Genomic DNA, 19,618 nt, shown 5'->3' on the forward strand with positions numbered 1-19,618 from the left:
TTATGCTCACGAAATCGTTGTCTCGTTTCCTTTTCTTTTAGAATCCCAAACGTGCACGCTTCTGCTTTGAGCTACGAATGACAGCTGGTCATAAATCGTTCACGCTCGCTGCTGAAAACGAAGAGGATTTCAAAGATTGGCTAAGCAAGCTCTCCCTAGTACTGCAACAAAATAAGATACAAGAAGATAAACGTGTCGCTTCACTCGAACGCGCCGCACCACCACCTAGCGCAAGCACTGTGATCTTTGGAACACTAAAAGGGCTCGATCAATCTATGAATCCACAATTGATTAAGTATGGCCGTGAAACTGATATTTCCATAGCACAAGCGCGACGCGAACAACGACGTCGTCTCTTTGCTGGTTATCAGTCAAGTGCCAAGGCGACTGGCAACGACGCCATCGATCAGTTTCGTGAACAATTTGGCAAACGTATATTTATAGCCTGTAAAGGTTTACGCTTTCGTTTACAATGCGCTGGCGCTGATGGTCTGGATGGCGATAACCTCTGTCAAGTAGAGCCCTACATTACGAGCTTGGCGCTGTATGATGCACGTGCGGGTCGGAAATTAACAGAATCATTTTACTTCAATGTTAATGATGATAACGTAAATGATATGCTGCCAACAACACCAGTGCCCAACTCTGTGGCGTCGTGTTGTGTACCACATCGGCATAGTGATGATAAAGAAGAGCAGCGTGCGCATGCCAGCAATGGCAGACGTGTACAAAACTCGCTGCTAGAGAATCTCTCCGGTGATTTGATGCGTTGCACTAAAGAGCATTTCGCGCATCTACGACAGGGCATATTTTCAGTGACCGCACCACATCCGGATATATATTTAGTATTAAAAGTCGAAAAGATATTGCAGGGCAGTATTGTGCAGGCAGCTGAACCTTATATGAAGACTGGACGCGATCCAAAGATCGCTTTAAAATTACACAAAACAGCGCGTAGTTATGCGCAAAATATAGGCCATTATCGTCAGCCATTCGCTTGGGCGGCTAAGCCACTCTTTCGCTTGTACCGCAATGAATTGGATACAGAAAATGATACATTCGAGTTGACAACAATTTATAGGCAAGAGGCGAATAAGCTGAAGGATGAAGAGTTATTAAAACTTTTAGCTGAATATCGGAAGCCTGATAAGCTAAGCAAACTAACAGTGATACCAGGTTATATGAAACTCACCATAGAAGAGGTGGAAAAGGTCCCAGGTATGTATGTGCATGATGTGATATTACGTTCTATTGGTAAATTAATTGTGCGCTCCCATATCATGATTATTCTCAGGTTCCTTCACTAAGTCTTTAGTGCCGCTAGCTAACTTCACATTTCCTCCCAAACCACCTACGCTCGAATTGACCGAATTTCAAAGCAATTGCAAACGTGACACGTATCCCTACATCACATTTTGCAATCATTTATTTGTTTATCCGCAGCATTTGCAATTTGATAGTCAAAAGTTATTTTCGCGTGCACGTAACATAACGGTAGTGGTAGAATTGCGCGACTCCGATGAGGAGGGTAGTAAACCGTTGAAGGTGAGTAATAAAAAATGAGTAAAAAAAGTAGCCCAGGATTTCTTAATAACATTTCTGTAAAATTCGGGGATGCATCAACTTTTTTAAATATAAAAACTGTTTAGAAGATTTTTAAAACTTTTTTCAAAAGTATAGAAAAGATTTTTTATGAATTGATTTTTTTTTAAATTTTTCTTTAAAGTTTTAAAAAAGTTAAGATTTTTAAGAATTAATGAGCTCAACACCGGTAAATAATTCTTAAAAATCCTCAGTAAAGTTGAAGTGAATTGAACAAATTTTTATTTTTTATATAGTTTTAAAAAAGTAAAAAAAACCTTTTTCCAGAAAATTTTTAAAATTTTCTCAAAAAAAAAATCAAATTTTCCAAACCTCTTAAAAGATCATTGAAAAGTTTTTAAAATTTTTGAAACAAGTTTTTAAAGGTTTTTTAGATTTATAAAAATATTTTTAAAAGTTTTAAAACTTTTTCCCAAAATATTTAAAATTTCAAAATATTTTCTGCAAAAATTTTTAAATTTTTTTCAACAAAACCTCTTAAACAATACCTGAAAAGTTTTCGATATTAAAATAAAAATAAAAGTTTGTTTGCATCTCGAACAGACGCTGCCCACCTAACATCTGAACTCATGTATGTATGTTTGCAGTAATGCTAATATGTTTATACATACATATATATAAATTTGTCTGTGATAAATTGTGTAAAATAAAGTGTTTATTTATTTATTATTGTAGTCCCCGATGACGATCTCCGTTGGAGATCGAAATATATTGGAACAAAAACAACAACAACTTGTTTAATTTATTGACCTAGAGCCAGCTTGAAGAAATAATTGTTAAATTTAAAGGTCGTCAAAAATCAAAATTTGTTAAAAGTTTTTAGATTTTGCAAATTTTGAAAAACGTTTTCTACGTTCATTTAAGCAAGTTCTTTCAGGTATTCGTCGTAATGGGCCACGAGCCATAGTTAAGTTTAAGTGCAGCTTGAAACCACCTATAACATTTCACAATTTTTTTTTGGCATTTTTCATTATTTTAAAGAAGTTTTAAGCTTCTTAAAAGCTCCAAAAACCGGAAAAGTTGCAAAGTCTGTATTAAACATACATACATTTTTAAAAACTTTTATCAAACATTTGAAAACACTTTTTTCTAAAAATTGTCAAATATCTGTCAAAAATGTTAAAAACGTTTTTCAATCATTTTGAAAAGTATTTTTTATAAAAAAACGTTTGATAATTTATAAAAAAAAATTTAAATTCAAGTATATTGTTACATATTATACATTATACATATATAATATTAGCAAAACTAAGGGGTGCTGCTATCTCTAAGCCGATGCTAAGCAGTGACGCGAATTCACATCAATAATTCAATCATTATGTATCTACATAAACGAAACAATAATTGCGTCTACACATATGTACCATGTACGTATACGAGCAGCGGAGAGTCAATGCACAAACACATCCTGAAAGAATGCAATGAGAAAAGCTATAAAATTGTGCAATTGTAGTTACAGCTGAGAAGTTTGAGAGCTGATGGACTAGTAGATTCTGGAAGCGCCTGGAAGATGCGAACGTTGAAATCAAAGAGTATAAAAGGCAACAAATGTAGAGGCGCTGGAATTCAGTTTGATTTGAGTTGTCAAGCAGTTTCGACTAAGACGCTATCTAGCGAGCAAGAGCAGTATTATTTTGAATAGTAGAGTTTCATTGGAGCTATCAATCAGTTTGGTTATTAAGCAAGCTATTCGTTGCACAGTTTGAGTGTTATTGTGAAGTACTTTAATAAAGGCCATTTTGCATTATTACATATTGGAGTTATTTATTCAACAATTTAGTGATTCGAACTTAGCAGAGGGTTGCAAATAAAAGGATTGCAAGTAAATTCGTTACAATTGGTGTCAGAAGAGGAATAGTTGAATAAATTCCAGAGTACAACAAGGACATGGCAAAGTTCAGTGAATTGTAGATCCAGCAACTAAAAAAGGAGTTGGAGAGCCGTGGATTGAATACAAGCGGCGTTAAACTTGAACTCCAAGCACGACTACGAGAGGCAATGGAAGCAGAAGGAATTGATGTGGACGAGTATGTCTTTTATCCTGATGGGGACGAGACATCAACAAAAATTGAAGAGAAAAACGAAACATAGCACACAGTTACGAGCACAGACTTGAACATGATTTTGGCTGTAATATCCGCTCAAACATCGACAATGTCATCTCAACTAGAAGAACAGAAAACGTATATGTCATAACAGATGGAATCCTAAGTGACACGAATAACATCGAAGATTGAAGTACAGGAAACACAAATTTCTTCACAACTGGAAGAACAGAAGACGTATATGGTATCCCAACTGGAATCGCAGGAAACCCGTATAACATCACAATTGGAAGAACAGAAGACTTATTTGGCATCTCAACTGGAAGCGCAAGAGGCACGTATATCTGGAATGTCGGCACAAATTTCGGAACAGGTATCATCGCAGCTCTTTGTGAAACTGGAAGAGCAGGATGCAAAAATTTTACAACTCGAGGACAAAATTGATGCCGAAATAGAAGCGTTAAAAGATCGTGTGGAGCAGTTACAACTAAACCGCCCAGCTGTATCAGCAAGCAATCCAAAGGTAAAACCACCATCATTTGACGGTTCTATTCCTTTCCAGGTCTTCAAGCTACAGTTTGAGAAGACCGCAGCAGTGAACAACTGGAATGCGGAAGATAAAGTTGCTGCACTGTTCGTGGCATTGAAAGGACCTGCAGCGGAAATCTTACAGACGATTCCAGAGTACGAACGGAACAGTTCTGAAGCATTGATGGCTGCTGTAGAACGACGTTATGGAAGCGAGCATAGGAAACAGATATTCCAAATTGAGTTGCAAAACCGTCACCAAAGAGCGAATGAGACTTTGCAGGAGTTTGCCTCGGATGTTGAAAGGTTGGCTCATCTCGCAAATGCGGACGCACCCGTGGAATACACCGAGAGGGTAAAAATCCAGAGTTTTATAAATGGCATACGGGACGTAGAAACGAAGCGAGCGACATATGCAAACCCAAAACCTACATTCGCAGAAACGGTATCCCATGCACTGACTCAAGAAACAGCATTGCTTCTGTGTAAGCCAGTTTACAAAGCACGTCGTGTGGAGGTAGAAAGGCCAGAGTGGGTAGACGCAATATTGGAGGCGATGAAAGGATCGCAAAAGCGGAGTGAAAAAGTTATCAAATGTTTCAAATGCGAGAAGTCCGGTCACATTGCCCGTCATTGCGATCTTGACCCAAGTAGTTCCAACAATGTGGGTGGCCGTAAACGCAAAGCTGGAGGAGATGAGCTAGAGCGAGTAAGAGGTAGAGATCGAGAGCTAGATCCAGCTATTGAATGCCCTGTGATATCTGTGTTGCAAATTGGTAGAAAATCGAGCAGTCTTACCGTCAGAGGGAATGTGGATGGTAAAGAACGTGTACTGACTGTAGATACGGGCGCATCTCATTCCTTGATCCCATCTGACTTGGTCAACAGGAGAATAAAACCGTTACCTGGGGCAAAGTTGCGTACGGTCACTGGCGAGTATAAGCAAGTTCAGGGAGAAGTGATATGTGAAGTCTTGATTGGAAAGGTCACGGTTCTACACAAATTCGTTGTGGCGAAGATCGTTGAAGAAGGCATATTGGGAGTGGACTTCTTGGTTGACCATGACATCAAGATCGATATGCAGAGAAGGGTGATGCGTTATGAGAACCAGGATATACCACTTAACTTCAGTTTGCGGAAAGGATTCAGTAGTAATCGAGTACTGGTGGAGAACACTCGACTAAAACCACGGAAGTCAAAGGCAAAGGTTAATAGGTCGAATGGGCCAAATAAAGCAAAACCAAAAGTACCTGCGAGAGAAACACTGGCATTGACAAAACCTAAAAAATGCAGGAAAACGAAGCAACGAATTTCCGAGAAAGAATGCGAGGGTAGTTTCAAGCCGGAGCGCACTACTGTTGTGAAATGTGAGAACGATACTGATTATGCGAAGCCAATCCGTCAAGCGCAAGCTCTACGAAGTAGTTCATTGGCCAAGAAACAGAGTGCGAGGGAACGATCCAGGATAATGAGTAGTAAGATGAAACACAGGTACGACAAGGAAAATAATTTGGAAGGTTTCCGGGAGGGAGATTTGGTACTGCTATACAACCCTCACCGGCGGAAAGGTGTTCCATCCAAATATCGGTGCAGTTGGGAAGGCTCGTACAGAGTTGTGAAGACGATCAGTAATGTCGTCTACCGCATACATGCAATTGGGAAATCACGAAATAGAAGAGTGGTACATTTGGCGATGCTGGCAGCGTTTATATCGAGAGATTTGTCTGATCGGGACGATCAGACTTAGGTGGAGGGCAGTGTTACGAATATTAGCAAAACTAAGGGATGCTGCTATCTCTAAGCCGATGCTAAGCAGTGACGCGAATTCACATCAATAATTCAATCATTATGTATCTACATAAACGAAACAATAATTGCGTCTACACATATGTACCATGTACGTATACGAGCAGCGGAGAGTCAAAGCACAAACACATGCATATATCTGAGATACTCTTGAAAGTATGCAATGAGAAAAGCTATAAAATTGTGCAATTGTAGTTACAGCTGAGAAGTTTGAGAGCTGATGGACTAGTAGATTCTGGAAGCGCCTAGAAGATGCGAACGTTGAAATCAAAGAGTATAAAAGGCAACAAGTGTAGAGGCGCTGGAATTCAGTTTGATTTGAGCTATCAATCAGTTTGGTTATTAAGCAAGCTATTCGTTGCACAGTTTGAGTTTTATTGTGAAGTGCTTTAATAAAGGCCATTTTGCATTATTACATATTGTAGTTATTTATTCAACAGTTTAGTGATTCGAACTTAGCAGAGGGTTGCAAATAAAAGGATTGCAAGTAAATTCGTTACAATATCAAATTTTTGCAATATTCGCAAAATAAAAAAATAAAAAACTGAGAAATCTTTAATTAAAATTTGAAAAATCTTTTGAGCTATTGGATAATATCTTTTAGATGTCGTAAAATTTGGAAGAGTACTTTTTTTAACTACACGCTTAGAAAATTAAAAATATGTTGCAATTTTTGCCCATTTATTTGATTTTGAAATAAAGTTCTTGAAAACTTCGCCTTGTGCGGCTCCAGGTGGCCACTCTGCTTTAGTTTTGACCCTTCACGCTTTCCATACTAAATTTTTTTCTCAAACCTTTTGCAGTGCATTTACGGTCGCCCTGGGCAAGATTTTCTAGTCTCTCAAATTGCTTGCCCTGTTCTACATCATGTCACCACACCCACTTGGTATGAGGAGGTTAAAATGCGTTTACCTTTGGGCCTTTTTCCTGAACATCATTTACTCTTCTCCTTCTATCATGTTTCGTGTAATTTGGGTAAAAAACGTGATGCGCATGCTGCTTTCGAAACGCCAATCGGTTATGCTTGGTTGCCGCTGCTGCAAAAGGGACGCATCAACTTGGAAGAGCAAGTCATATCGGTGGCGGCAACCCTGCCTGCGGGTTATTTGTCGATACAACCTTTGGGCCTAGGCAGAGGGGTAAGTATTATGTGGTTCAGTTTAATTGAAAAATGCATTTTTGAGTTTTTTTTTAACTAGCAACAAAAACGTTATATTAAAGTTTTTAGTTTTTTTTAAATACTTTGATGAGAGTGAAAAGCATTCCCGTTAACATACACTGTTGAGGTGATCACCCTGTTAAGTAGGCTTTCTTGTCGAGCTTCTGCGAAAAATAGGCCTTCGTAAAAAATTGTGCTTCCAATCTTCGGGTATGTGGACTTTAATCGCCTTTTAAATATGATGCATGTATATTCTAAGTCCCCCATGACATAAGGTCAACGGCCACAATATCAATTGAAGTTATGACCACTTCAAATAGCCAAAAGATCAATTGGCCCTATGACCACTACAAATTGTCATGACCCTGCGTTCATTTTGGGAAAGATACCATAACCGCATACAGCAATTTAAGAGCAGCATAAAAGCAGAAAACTTTTGCAGGATTTGTTAGACGTTAACCTGACTATGTTCTTTTTATTTCATAGGAATTTATTTAAATTTGAAGTGTTCCCTCAATAATGTAAGCACTCTGTGGACATCAGTTACAAGGTCGCCGTTTTCGTTCCTACAGGAGTTTGCCCCGGTCTTAAAACCTTCCGTCTGTGGCCGTATTTTTTGGGGCGTTATTCCTGGTGGCTAGCAGCTCAAGCTCCTCGCACTCATGCCTTTCTGCTTCTGCTTTTTTCTTCCTGAAAAGGCGTCTCGCTTCCCTTTTCAACTCAGGATAGCGTTCACATACTCCTCTTGTCGCGCTCGCTTTTAACTTCTCTAAATTTTTTGTTGAAAATGCTCTTCCTATATCCTAGTGTACCTAATTGGGCCAGTTTTTTTATCAGATTTTTCACTAGAAAGGGACCAAAATATAGAAAAACGATCGCAGTATCCGAAATTATTAAAATAAAAAAAATTCTGTTGCGACTTGTTGTGACCATTTCATATGATCATAACTTCAGTTGATTTTGTGACCATATGAAATGTTCATAAAGTCAATTGACTTATAGCCATTGACTTTAAGTCATCCCTCCAATATTACACAGCCCATCCCATCCGCATTATATTAGAATGCAGTGCACGTTTAAGATCCCGATAAGAATGCATTAACTCCTCCAACTACGAATCAGGAAGCGTACAGATAATGCTAGGACAGTACTTATAAAACTTGGGTGTTTTAAGTAGTCAAATACTAAGCAATGCTTAATCAATCTTTGTTAAATAGAAGTCCCACAACCCTCACTGAAAAAAATTACATAGTGTTTATGTACTAAGGTCAATCACACATCAGCCTGAGATGTAAGGGAGGTGGGTGGACGGCGACAGCAGACGACGACGAGAATAGTGGATAGCACAGAAATAGCCTCAATGCTAGTCACCTGTAAGGAAACTGTGGAAAATCTCATTCGACTCCCTCTGTACACCACCGCATCTATAGTTGCACGCTACATAGCAGTAGCCCCTTTGTGCGAAGCGACCATAGTGCAAAAGGAATCGGCGGGTGGAACATGTGCATTAGAAAGGCACAGCGATTTCCCAAAAGTCGCACAAACTTTCTTCCCTAGGGCTGTGTTATTTCAATGTAAAAGAAATAAAATCATGGTGCGGTTTACCTCCTAGAGGTTCTGGTCGAGCTGCTCCTTCCGATTAGCGTTGTCAATTGGCAAGTGTTGCACCCGTTTGGGGCTTTTGGTCAATCTTCCAACAACGTCGACTAGCTCATTCCCTGTATAAAGTTAGTGGGCTTCTCGCTGTTCAATTTCAGATGAAGCGCACTTCTGCCACCTGCAACGTCGATCAATTGCTCCCACCCGTCCTTCACTTCCTCTCCTCTTTCCCCATTTTGTCTCCATCAAATTTCCTCACTTCCTCCTCATATTTCTCTGTTTCTTCCTTTTTTTATCTCCTCTTCCCCCTACCCTTGTTCCACTGCCACTCCTTCTGCCTTACGCTCTTCCGCTCCCCCTCCCTATGTCTCTCTCTCTCTCTTTACATGCCCTTCTTTCTCTCCCTATCCGCATCCCTAGCAGAAAGAGGCTAGTACTTGTGAAGAGGTCATTAATTTTTTGTTTTGAATCTGCCTTCTAATTTAGTTTATATATTTGTACATATTTTATTTAATTTGATAATTTTTGTAATATTTTATGGTTTAAACTTGTTCGCTAACCTTAATTCTTATTTTTTGTTTCCATATACACTCAAAAAACACTTTGCATGTCGGCCTTTAACTCTTTCCTACAATAATGCATTCTTCTTAAAATCTCTTAATCACTTCGGTTCTACTTTTCTCGCATTTTCTCATATATTTCATGCTTCTCATGTTGTGTGTACAACAAAATCCACCAAACTAATTAAAAAAAATGTATCGCTCACCGCGCGCTGTTTTCACATGTGATATGCACTCCTTTATACTTATCCTCACCATTCTCCTGTTCTCACCTCCATTACGCTATTTCACCGCCATCCCGCGTACGCGCACTAACTTTCTCTCTATTCTTGGCTACAAAACATTACCATATTTCCAGCAGAATTGCGGTCCCGATATACAATGGATCGACAATCAACGCCCACTTTTTGGCATCGCGTTTCGCATGGATTCCACAGTTTTGACTGCCGATCAGCATATGCACAACTTTTTCGCGCACTCTGAGCGTTTGTTGGAGGGTGGTAAGACGACTGTATTACCTGCCGAATCAGAGACCTGCAAAATACTTAAAGCAGCACATGCAATCGATATAAGTACGCTAATAAATTTTTTGCCAACCATAATGAATGAACTCTTTACGCTACTCGTGCATACACAATCCGAAGAAATTGGATTAAATATTATACGTCTGTTAATCAATATGATTCATATGCTTATCGATGAAGCTGGACGCAAGGAGTTGCTGAGCGCTTATGTCAAGTATGTCTTCCATGCGCCCTATTATAGTCAACGCAGCACGCGCACTGTGCATGGCGAATTGTGCAAGCATTTGCCTACGATTTTGCATCCGAATAATACAGATTTTTTGATTGTAAATAAATTTATGATTTATTCGGGCATCTTCTTTGATTTGATTATAAAAAGTATGGCGCAACATCTCTTGGATACCGGACGTATACGTATGTTGCGTAATGAGCGCTTTCCCAAAGAGTTTCCAGCGCGCGTAGAAAGTTTAATTAAAGTGCTTACACCATATTTGATATCACGCTATAAAGATTTACCAGTGGAGACGCAGCAGCTTAATAGGTCGTTATCGCATTTTGTGCGTCGCTGTCTCACTTATATGGATCGCGGTTTTGTCTTCAAATTGATCAAATACTATATGGAACAATTTGAGCCAGGCGATCAACGTACGCTGCAAGAGTTCAAATTTGATTTCTTGGCCGAGATTTGTGCGCATGAGCATTATGTGCCGCTTAACTTGCCATTTGTGCTGAATCCGAAAAATCGTCCACCCGAAATGATGTTACATTTTATGCTCTCTGAAGAATTTTGTCGTCAACACTTTTTAGCCGGCCTACTACTGCAAGAGTTAAAGCGTAGCTTGAATGAACCAAGTGCTGTGCGTCGTCATGCGTTGCGCATCTACAAAAATTTGCTCGCCAAACATGAACTCGACGATCGCTATCAACAGCGCGGTCAGCTATCGCGCATTGCTTTGTTGTATGTACCCTGGTTGGGTATTGTAATGGAGAATGCGCATCGCATTGATGATATGACAGGCGTCGCAACACCAAATGGGCACGTCTACGCCGACTCAGCTTCGTATACACAACGTTTATCTTGTTCGAGCAGTTATGTATTTGGTAAGGAACCGGCTGCGCTAACTTCTCAAACATCAACGCCACGCTCGAAAAATCGCATAACACTACACATAGAACATCCCAGCCCAATGCGCGCTTCGGTGTATGTTAGAGATGTTGCGGGCACAGCGCCGCTCGCTAATGGTAACTCAGAAACCTCGCTTAATACTCTTAATTCGGACTCGCAGCATTCGCAGGATACACCCGCTTTGGGTGGCGCCAACACCAATGGCCATCAGCAGCTGGACTTATCTGAGGTCGCTATGCGCAATGGACATCATAATCGCACCATCAATGTTATGCATGGCGGTATGCATAGTTTGCCGCGTTGTGATAAATTTAGCACCGCAGAAAGTAAAGATCTCTTACTTGGTTTTCTCTTTGTTGTCAAGCATTTGGCGCAAGATCAAATGATTGGCTGGTGGCAAAACTGCACTGAAACAGAAACGCTCGCTTATCTTAGCATACTCGATCTGTGTTTGGTACAATTTCGTTATGTAGGCAAAAAGCATATTTGTTTAGCGGATGATGGTAAGGAGGGGCGTACAGCGCGTACCGCTAAAGCGAGCACTTTACCAGCACGCATGCAACTACCGAATGCAGAGCCGGCCGCGGCGAATAATGGCACAACGCATGAATCAGGCACACTTACGTTGACGCAAAATCGTGAGAATTTAGTAGAAGAGACAGCGCGTAATCAGCAAGCGCTGTACGAGTCAAATCTAGCCACAGAAATTGGTATGATCATACTCGATAGTCTCGGCTTGTATGCGGTACATTTTCGTGATAAATTGTGTGATAGTCTGGTGTTGCCGCAATTGGCGCGCGTCTACTTACGCTTTCTACAGCTTGGACAGTCAGAGCGTTTATCGAAACATGTTTTTGCTGCTTTGCGCGCTTTCATTAATAACTTCTCTGTAGCGCTCTTCAAAGGGAATGCTACGCTCTGCGGTCAAATGGTTTATGAGTTATTGAAAGGTTGCGATAGCCGCCTTGTTGCTATACGTCATGAATCTTGCGCTGTGCTCTATCTGCTGATGCGCTCTAATTTCGAATATACTGGACGCAAAGGTTTGACGCGCGTACATTTGCAAGTCATCATATCAGTGTCGCAAATGATTGGTAATGTTATTGGTTTGAATAACGCGCGTTTTCAAGAGAGTCTCTCCATGATCAACAGTTATGCTAACAGTGATAAAGCAATGAAGGGAACTGGTTTTCCTGTGGAGGTGAAAGATCTAACGCGCCGCGTGCGCACTGTTCTCATGGCAACAGCGCAAATGCAGGCACATCATATGGATCCCGAACGTTTACTTGAGTTGCAATATTCGCTAGCGAATTCATATGCTTCTACTCCCGAATTGCGTCACACTTGGCTAATTACAATGGCGCGCAATCATGATCAAAATGGTAATATATCGGAGGCGGCTTGCTGCCATTTGCATATAGCGGCGCTCATGTCAGAATATTTGCGCTTGCGTGGTGGTTGCCATATAAATTGGGGCGCTTCGGCATTTACAAAAATCTCACGTAATATACCACGTGATGAGCAGGGTTTGAAATTAGATGCAGGCGCTCAAGATTCTCAATATACCGAGCAAATGTTGTTGGATCAGTTGAAACAATGCGCTGAATTTCTTGATCGTGGGGAGCGTTTCGAATGTTTGGGTGATCTATACAAGCTGATATTGCCAATGTATGAGCGTAATCGTTCGTATATTGAGTTGGCGCAGTCGTATGAACATTTAATGCAGGCTTACAATAAAATTGTTGAAGTTAATCGTTCGGGTAAACGCATGTTGGGTCGCTTCTATCGTGTGGTATTCTTTGGCATGGTAAGTATATTGTATAGTGGTTTTTAGTGGTGAATTTACTTAAAAGGATTTTTTTGCTTCTTTTTTTTTTTGCAGATGTACTTTGAAGATGATCATGCTGTTGAATATGTCTACAAAGAACCGAAATTGACCTCGCTTAGTGAAATATCAGAACGTCTATTAAAACAATATAAGGAGAAATTTGGCGCGGATGTTGTGAAAATGATAATGGATTCATCACCGGTGAGTTTTGTTTGATTATGTATCAAAAAAAATAAAAATATATATATATTTTTAATGATTCGACGCGTCTTATCATCATATATATTATTTTTAATTGGTGTTTTTATGTACGGGTCCCTTTTTCGCTCTTATTTTGGAATCCAAATCTATAAATAAAGGTTTGGTTGTAAAGATGGATGTTCGGGCTATTAGCGAGCTTTGGGTAATTTTGGTCGTAGTGCTTTTGTTTAGCTATATTTTATTAAAATAATTTGTTAAAAATAAACGATTGTGAGCACACAAAGAAATTTATTTGTACTATGGCACTATTGTGAATATTTGCAGTACATTACCGGCAGTTGCTATCATAAGCTAGATGGCAGCGCAAGCTGTAAGTTTTAATTGATTGATAGAACAGGTGGTTTCTGTTGATATTTGATAATAGAATTTTGTATTGGGTGCGCAAGATGCGCACGTGTCCGGCTCGTTATTTCTTATTTATGAACGATATTTCCCCCAAGTATACAATACTAAAGTCTACGCAAAAGCCACGTTTAAGGGCGTACCTACAATTGCATGAAACCAAACGACCCAGTGTAATATCCCATAAAAGGCTGTCATACCATTTGTAACAGTCCGAAAACTCATTTATGAAAATGCAAATATTTATATATATATATTTTTTTTTGTCCCAACACCTTGATTTCGAAATCACTTACGTTGCACAGTACCTTTGATTAATTAAGCTCTCAAATCAATAACGCATTTCTACTATTTTTTTCGAATTCGAATTTTTGCAAACTATTTTTGTTACTTGCTTAAGCGGGGAGAAAAATTGTTTCGATTTTTTCCGAAACGGAACTTATTATTTCGAAATCGAATTTTTTTCAAATAGTAGGGAGCTTAAAATTGTTAAATCGGTCGAAACATTTACTTTGATTATTTTTAAAGTATATTGCACACTATTCTCAAACTCGCATTGATATTTTTCCGAATTTCAAATCTCTTCGAACTAGTTTTTTTTTTTGAATTTGAATTTTTATCGATTTAGCTTTGCCTAAAGAATATTTTGAATACGCGTTTTCCTGCTTTTGTATTATTTTTTCCACCTTTCTTTATCTTACCAATTTTTCATTAATCTTACAAATATCTTACACATTTTTTATATCAGGTGAATCCCAACACGCTCGATCCAAAATTGGCCTACATTCAAGTTACGCATGTCATACCATTCTTCAGCAAGGAAGAGCTCGATCAACGCTTAAACGAATTTGAACAAAATCACGATGTTGATACTTTCATGTATGAAACGCCTTTTACGAAGTCCGGTACAGCGCGCGGCAGTGTTGAGGAGCAGTGGAAGCGCAAAACAGTGATAAAAAGTGAGCTCTAAATTTTTTTGTTTGTTACCCACACTAACACAAATTTTTTCCCTCCTCCTATACAGCTAACTATTCTTTCCCTTACGTTCTGAAACGCATTCCTGTTAAAACGCGCGAAATCATCGAACTGAGTCCAATCGAAGTGGCAATTGATGAAATGCAAACTAAGGTTTCAGAGCTTGAAGAGGTCATACTACCACCTGCCGATGTTAAAAAACTACAATTAAGATTGCAAGGTAGTGTCGCGGTAACTGTTAATGCTGGACCATTAGCATACGCGCAAGCATTTTTAGATCCCAAAATAGTGGGAAATTTCTCAATTGATCGTGTTGAAGATCTGAAAGATATTTTCAGGTGAGTAAATGTATGCAATGTGCCAATAAATATTTTGTTTCTAAACTAAAATATCTTATAGAGATTTTGTTAAAGTCTGCAATACTGCACTCCAATTAAATGCGCGCATGATTAGTAGCGATCAAGTTGAGTATCATAGTGCACTTACAGAAAATTATCGTAAACTTTGTCAGGCGTTGAGCGAATTACTCGGTGAGCCGTTTCTGTCTTTGGATGATAGCAGCAATACAAATGGGCAACGCAATAGCATGGCTTTGTTTAATGCAATAAGTGGCGCCTCGCAAAATTCAAGTACTGCCTAAATTGCTAAAAAAAAAAACATCTACTAATACTACCAAAATAATACCAAAAACAACAACAAAAAATTAAATAAATTTAGAGCAAACAAAGTATACACTCACACACACAACGTACAGGAACATAAACTCTACTTAGTACATAATATAACTTAGTAAATTACTTGACTAGTTTTTGATTTTAAGTGACTAACCATTAATGCAAAAAAAAAAAAAAAAATCATATAAACGAAAATTATGCAATAAAAAAATTGTGTGTAGTGTCTATGCGATGTATGCTTCCGTGTGTCTTTTAACAAACTCGTTTATGTGATTTGGTGAGCGGTTGGCAGGTTATTATGCATGCTGCTACGGCGAAGATGCTTTAATGCTGCGCTAGTGCTTTTTTCTCTGGTTATGAGGGCTTTCGGTGTACACAACGGTTAATGGTGATTAATTATAAATATTTATGTATTTAACTATGTATGCTAGTGTGCACTCTACTAACTCTTAAATCTGCAATGCAAGAGAACCTAAGAAAACTATTATAATGTAAGTCGTATTCGAAACTGAAATCATATACTTTCGATTTTTTACGAATTATTGAATTTGTTGGAATTTTCGAAATTTCTCGAAAACATGTTTCGAAATTGATGTAGATAGTTTTTACTGCACAACTCATTAAAATTCCCTCTAAATTTAACGAAAATATGTAAAAGAAAAACTTAATAAACACTTTTAACAACCATTGCTCTTTTCTTTGTGCTCACAACTAAAAGAAAGCTGTTTGTATATATATTTTACCATACATATCTAGAGCCATGTTTTTTGACGCGCAGAATCTGATTGTAGTAACTAAAATTACATAAACTACATAATTCGAAAAACATGTCCGAAAACATTCGAAACATGAAAAATCTCGAGCACCCCAAAGATTTCGAATACTTCAATAAAAACTTATAGAAATTGGCATTTTCTAAAAATTGTGGGGGTGTTCGATAGAATGGCATTCTAGATTCGGATGCAGCATGCCAATAGGTGGGTTTGGTCAAATATACAGACAACTTTTTTTGTTTAGTGAATAAGTGAAAATTGTTTGTATATTTCATCAGAACAACCTAGAAATTTGTAATTTGACGTGCAAAGTACGTACACACCGACATATAAATAGCGATAACGCGTTAAAAATGGAATAAACGTTATCGATTTTAGCAATTTATTCAAAATTTTGGCAGCTTTCGAACTAAACGACTTCGGGCTCAGCGTATCAGAATACATATCATCTATGGGTATGTTTGTTACAAATATTGAAGCAAAGTATATATACAACTGTGAACAAAAAAAAAAAAAAAGTAGCAGCGGAAATAATTGCTATATTTTTCCAGCTTTACCTTTCTCTTATTTAATTTCGGTAATTTTTTTAATAGACTTTAATGAATAAAAATGTGTTCGAAAAAACTTTTATGTTCGAAAAAGTTCTAAACATAAAAATTCGATAATTTGTGCTATGCCAACTACAGTGAAGGTCCTCATTATCATTCCTCATTATCTATAAGTCTATCTTGTGAAGTTGATCTGCGAGCTCGCGCGGAACTCTTCCATAAGAAACTTCACTGTAGTATATACATACATATGTATTCCCAGATGCAGACAATACTAAATCAATCGCATTTATTTATTGCTATTTGCTGTTAATGCATTTAATCAAAATCAAACCAAAGATTATTAAGTATAAATAACTAAAAAGAAAATGTAATAAAATTATAAAATTTGTTTATATAAAAGCTAGAATAGCAGATTTGCACCTTAAGAGCAATTGTTTATCTTTATTTTATTTTTTAATTTTAAAATAATATTATTATTTATTTTATAATTAATTTTATAATTATATTTTTAATTTTAATATTTTCTTTAATTTTCAATTTAAACTCTTTATTATTACCATCAATTTATTTATTTTTTTTTTTTTCATTTTTAACTTTGTATTTAAAAACTTTTTAGTTTCTCTTTTCTCAAAACTCTAGTTCATTTGCGAAAACATAAAAAATTATGTTTTTTTTTATAAGAAACAATTTTTTTTCGTTAAAAAAATGTTTTTCTAGCTGACTGTAATTTTATGTAAAAAGCAAATTTAATATTTTTTTTTTATATTTTTTAATTATATTTGTAAATTTAGTATTTTATTTTACTTTTTTATTTAGTTACGCTATTAATTTTTGGTTCCCTTAAATATTTTTTAGTTTTATATCTATATACATCTTTTTTTATTTTTTTAACACAAAAAATTATGCTTTTGTTATTGATTTGTTCCAGACTTTTGTAGTTTTGTTTTGTAAATGCCTTTGCTTTGTGAATGCTTTATTTTTGCATGTATTATTTTTAATTTTTTTAAGTGCACTGTAAAAATTTTAGTTTACTTTTAATACCAATTTGGCATTTATATATAACAATGCCAGAAAGTATAATATTAAACCGTGCTGGTTTTATCAAAGAGAGGGAAATTCATTCAAAGATTCTCTCTGAAAAACAAACCATGGGACTAATTTCTATACATTTCATGGTTTTAAAATAAAACTAAAATGGTTTTGGATCTGTCAGTGCACCGAAATAGATTTAATAATAACTGGAATTAAAGTTAAGCCAAAATAGAATTGGATGTAGTACATTATTGGTATTAAAATAAACCCATAATTGATATTTTAATGCCAGAGTGGCATTGATCTAAGGTAAAATTGTACTGGATTTAATACTTTTTTGATATTAAAATAAGCCTATAAATGATATTTTAATGCTAAAAAGGCATTGAATTCAAACCAAAAATTTAATTGAATTTAGTAAATTTTTGGTATTAAAACCAACCAGGAGTTTTTTTTAGACGTACAGTGGTCAACAAAACTATAAGCCTATATGTTCCCTTCAAGTAAAATTTAGAAGAAATTCAACCGAAATTTTTGAATTTTGATATATATTAAAATGAAGAGTGCTGAAAATAAAAACCCAATTTAATAATTTAAATAGAAATACATGTTTTATTTATATAAATTATATAAGTTTAATAATACTAGATTTTATTATATTATTTCACAGGGCATTAACAAAAACATTTTCGAATGTATATTGTGGACTTCAAAAGGTCTTACATTTTTTAGGCTGTATAAACGAACTACTTCTAAATATTTTAATTTCATAAGAACGTTTTAGCGCAGTATTAAGAGTTTTATTGTGTACTTTCAATTCCTCCAAACTTGCTGTTAGTAACCTAATAAACTGGAAAAAGACGTATCACTGATTCAGCTAGTGCAATTTTTTCCTCACGCTTAGGGTAATTTTCACAATGCTTTCGGAAAAAGTTGGTACACTCGCGCACTAAGGAACGTCGACAGCATATCACTTAAAGTGTTAGTTTTTTTGTATTGCTCAAGAATGCATGAGATATCTCCACATCGGAGGTAGTTTTGCAACTCCTGGTGAATACTCTACCATTAAAATAAACTTTGGCATTTATTCTTATACTTACCTCGTGATTTAAGCTCTTAGCAACTGATGATCCCTTCTTTGGCAAATTTTCATTTATTTCCAATAAAAACCAGCTACAGCTTTTATATTGGCAAATAATTTCTTGGAAATCGTCCACAAAAATTTCAGCTCCATCGCGGTCTCTCAGTGTTATTGCACAATCGATATTAATGTTTAATTGCTCCACAACTGGCAAGAAATACAATTTACTTTTGCAAAATTTCATTAATTATTTACATTACTTTCTTGATACAATTGCTTCATTCGCCGAGAACTAATGACTTTCAGGATTTGTGATTTTAATGCAACGTACTTGTTCCTCGTGTTTAATTTTCAAAACCATTGTGCACATGACGTTTCCCAATAGTCGGACAAGTGATACTGGTTTTACTTTTAAGCCAATAGTACTAATGTGCAGAGTGCAATGAATATAACTGGGAGTAAGATAATTTCTTAATACTTTTTTGGTTTCGTTTTAAAACCAAAAATACCTAAAATATTGGAGAGAGCATCTTAATACCTTTCTTATCTTAAATTAAAACTAAAAAGTATTAAGGTTTGGGAGTGAGAGCACATCTTAGTACTTTCCTGGTTTTACTTTTAAGCCAGTAGTAGTAATGAGCCGAGTAATATTAATATAATTGAGAGTGAGAGAATTTCTTAATACTTTTTTGGTTTTGTTTTAAACCAATGATACTTAAAATATTACAGAGCGAAATTTAATATTTTTTTGGTCTTAGGTTAAAACTGCAAAGTATTAATATTTTTAAAACGCGACAATCAACATTGATTAAAGTTTTGTTTCAAAACCATTTTAGATTTAAATTTATTTCAATAATATTTCATGGTCTTAAAAGAAAACTTTTTAGAATTAAAACACAAATTTAATACCAAAAATGTTTAAGCTCAATAGCAACTGGTATTAAAAGTAAGACTCCACTTTTTACTGTGTGACTATTGGTTATTTCATCCTTAAATTTTTTATTATTTATTTAGTTTTTTTTCTCAAAAACTTTTGTTATTTTAAGAAACATAAAAAATAATGTTTATGTTATTAATTTGTTTTAGGTTTTTTGTAATTTCTTTTTTTTTATGATTATTTATTTTGTTTTGTTTTTTTTTACTACATTTTTT

At 36.4% G+C, this 19,618-nt stretch overlaps 2 protein-coding genes across 12 annotated transcripts in view; one reads left to right on the forward strand and one right to left on the reverse strand.

Moving 5' to 3' along the window:
* Positions 1-19,618, reverse strand: part of LOC137241140 (tropomyosin-1-like) — an 857,608-nt gene that overhangs the window by 176,652 nt on the left and 661,338 nt on the right. The window lies entirely within an intron of this gene.
* Ziz (dedicator of cytokinesis protein Ziz) overlaps positions 1-19,618 on the forward strand; it is a 132,292-nt gene that overhangs the window by 110,097 nt on the left and 2,577 nt on the right. For 2 of the 6 annotated variants that reach the window (XM_067768420.1, XM_067768417.1), the window contains 8 exons: positions 42-1,218; positions 1,295-1,545; positions 6,785-7,120; positions 9,658-12,756; positions 12,832-12,978; positions 14,129-14,339; positions 14,405-14,693; positions 14,755-14,984. In XM_067768420.1, the coding sequence (XP_067624521.1) occupies positions 42-1,218; positions 1,295-1,545; positions 6,785-7,120; positions 9,658-12,756; positions 12,832-12,978; positions 14,129-14,339; positions 14,405-14,693; positions 14,755-14,984 (5,740 nt within the window). Of the gene's footprint in view, positions 1-41; positions 1,219-1,294; positions 1,546-6,784; positions 7,121-9,657; positions 12,757-12,831; positions 12,979-14,128; positions 14,340-14,404; positions 14,694-14,754; positions 15,418-19,618 lie in introns of all 6 variants that reach the window. The other 4 variants (XR_010949919.1, XR_010949920.1, XM_067768419.1 and 1 more) reach the window with 4 other exon arrangements.

This window comes from Eurosta solidaginis, chromosome 2 (assembly GCF_040869045.1).
Source record: "Eurosta solidaginis isolate ZX-2024a chromosome 2, ASM4086904v1, whole genome shotgun sequence".
NCBI classification, from domain to species: domain Eukaryota; kingdom Metazoa; phylum Arthropoda; class Insecta; order Diptera; family Tephritidae; genus Eurosta; species Eurosta solidaginis.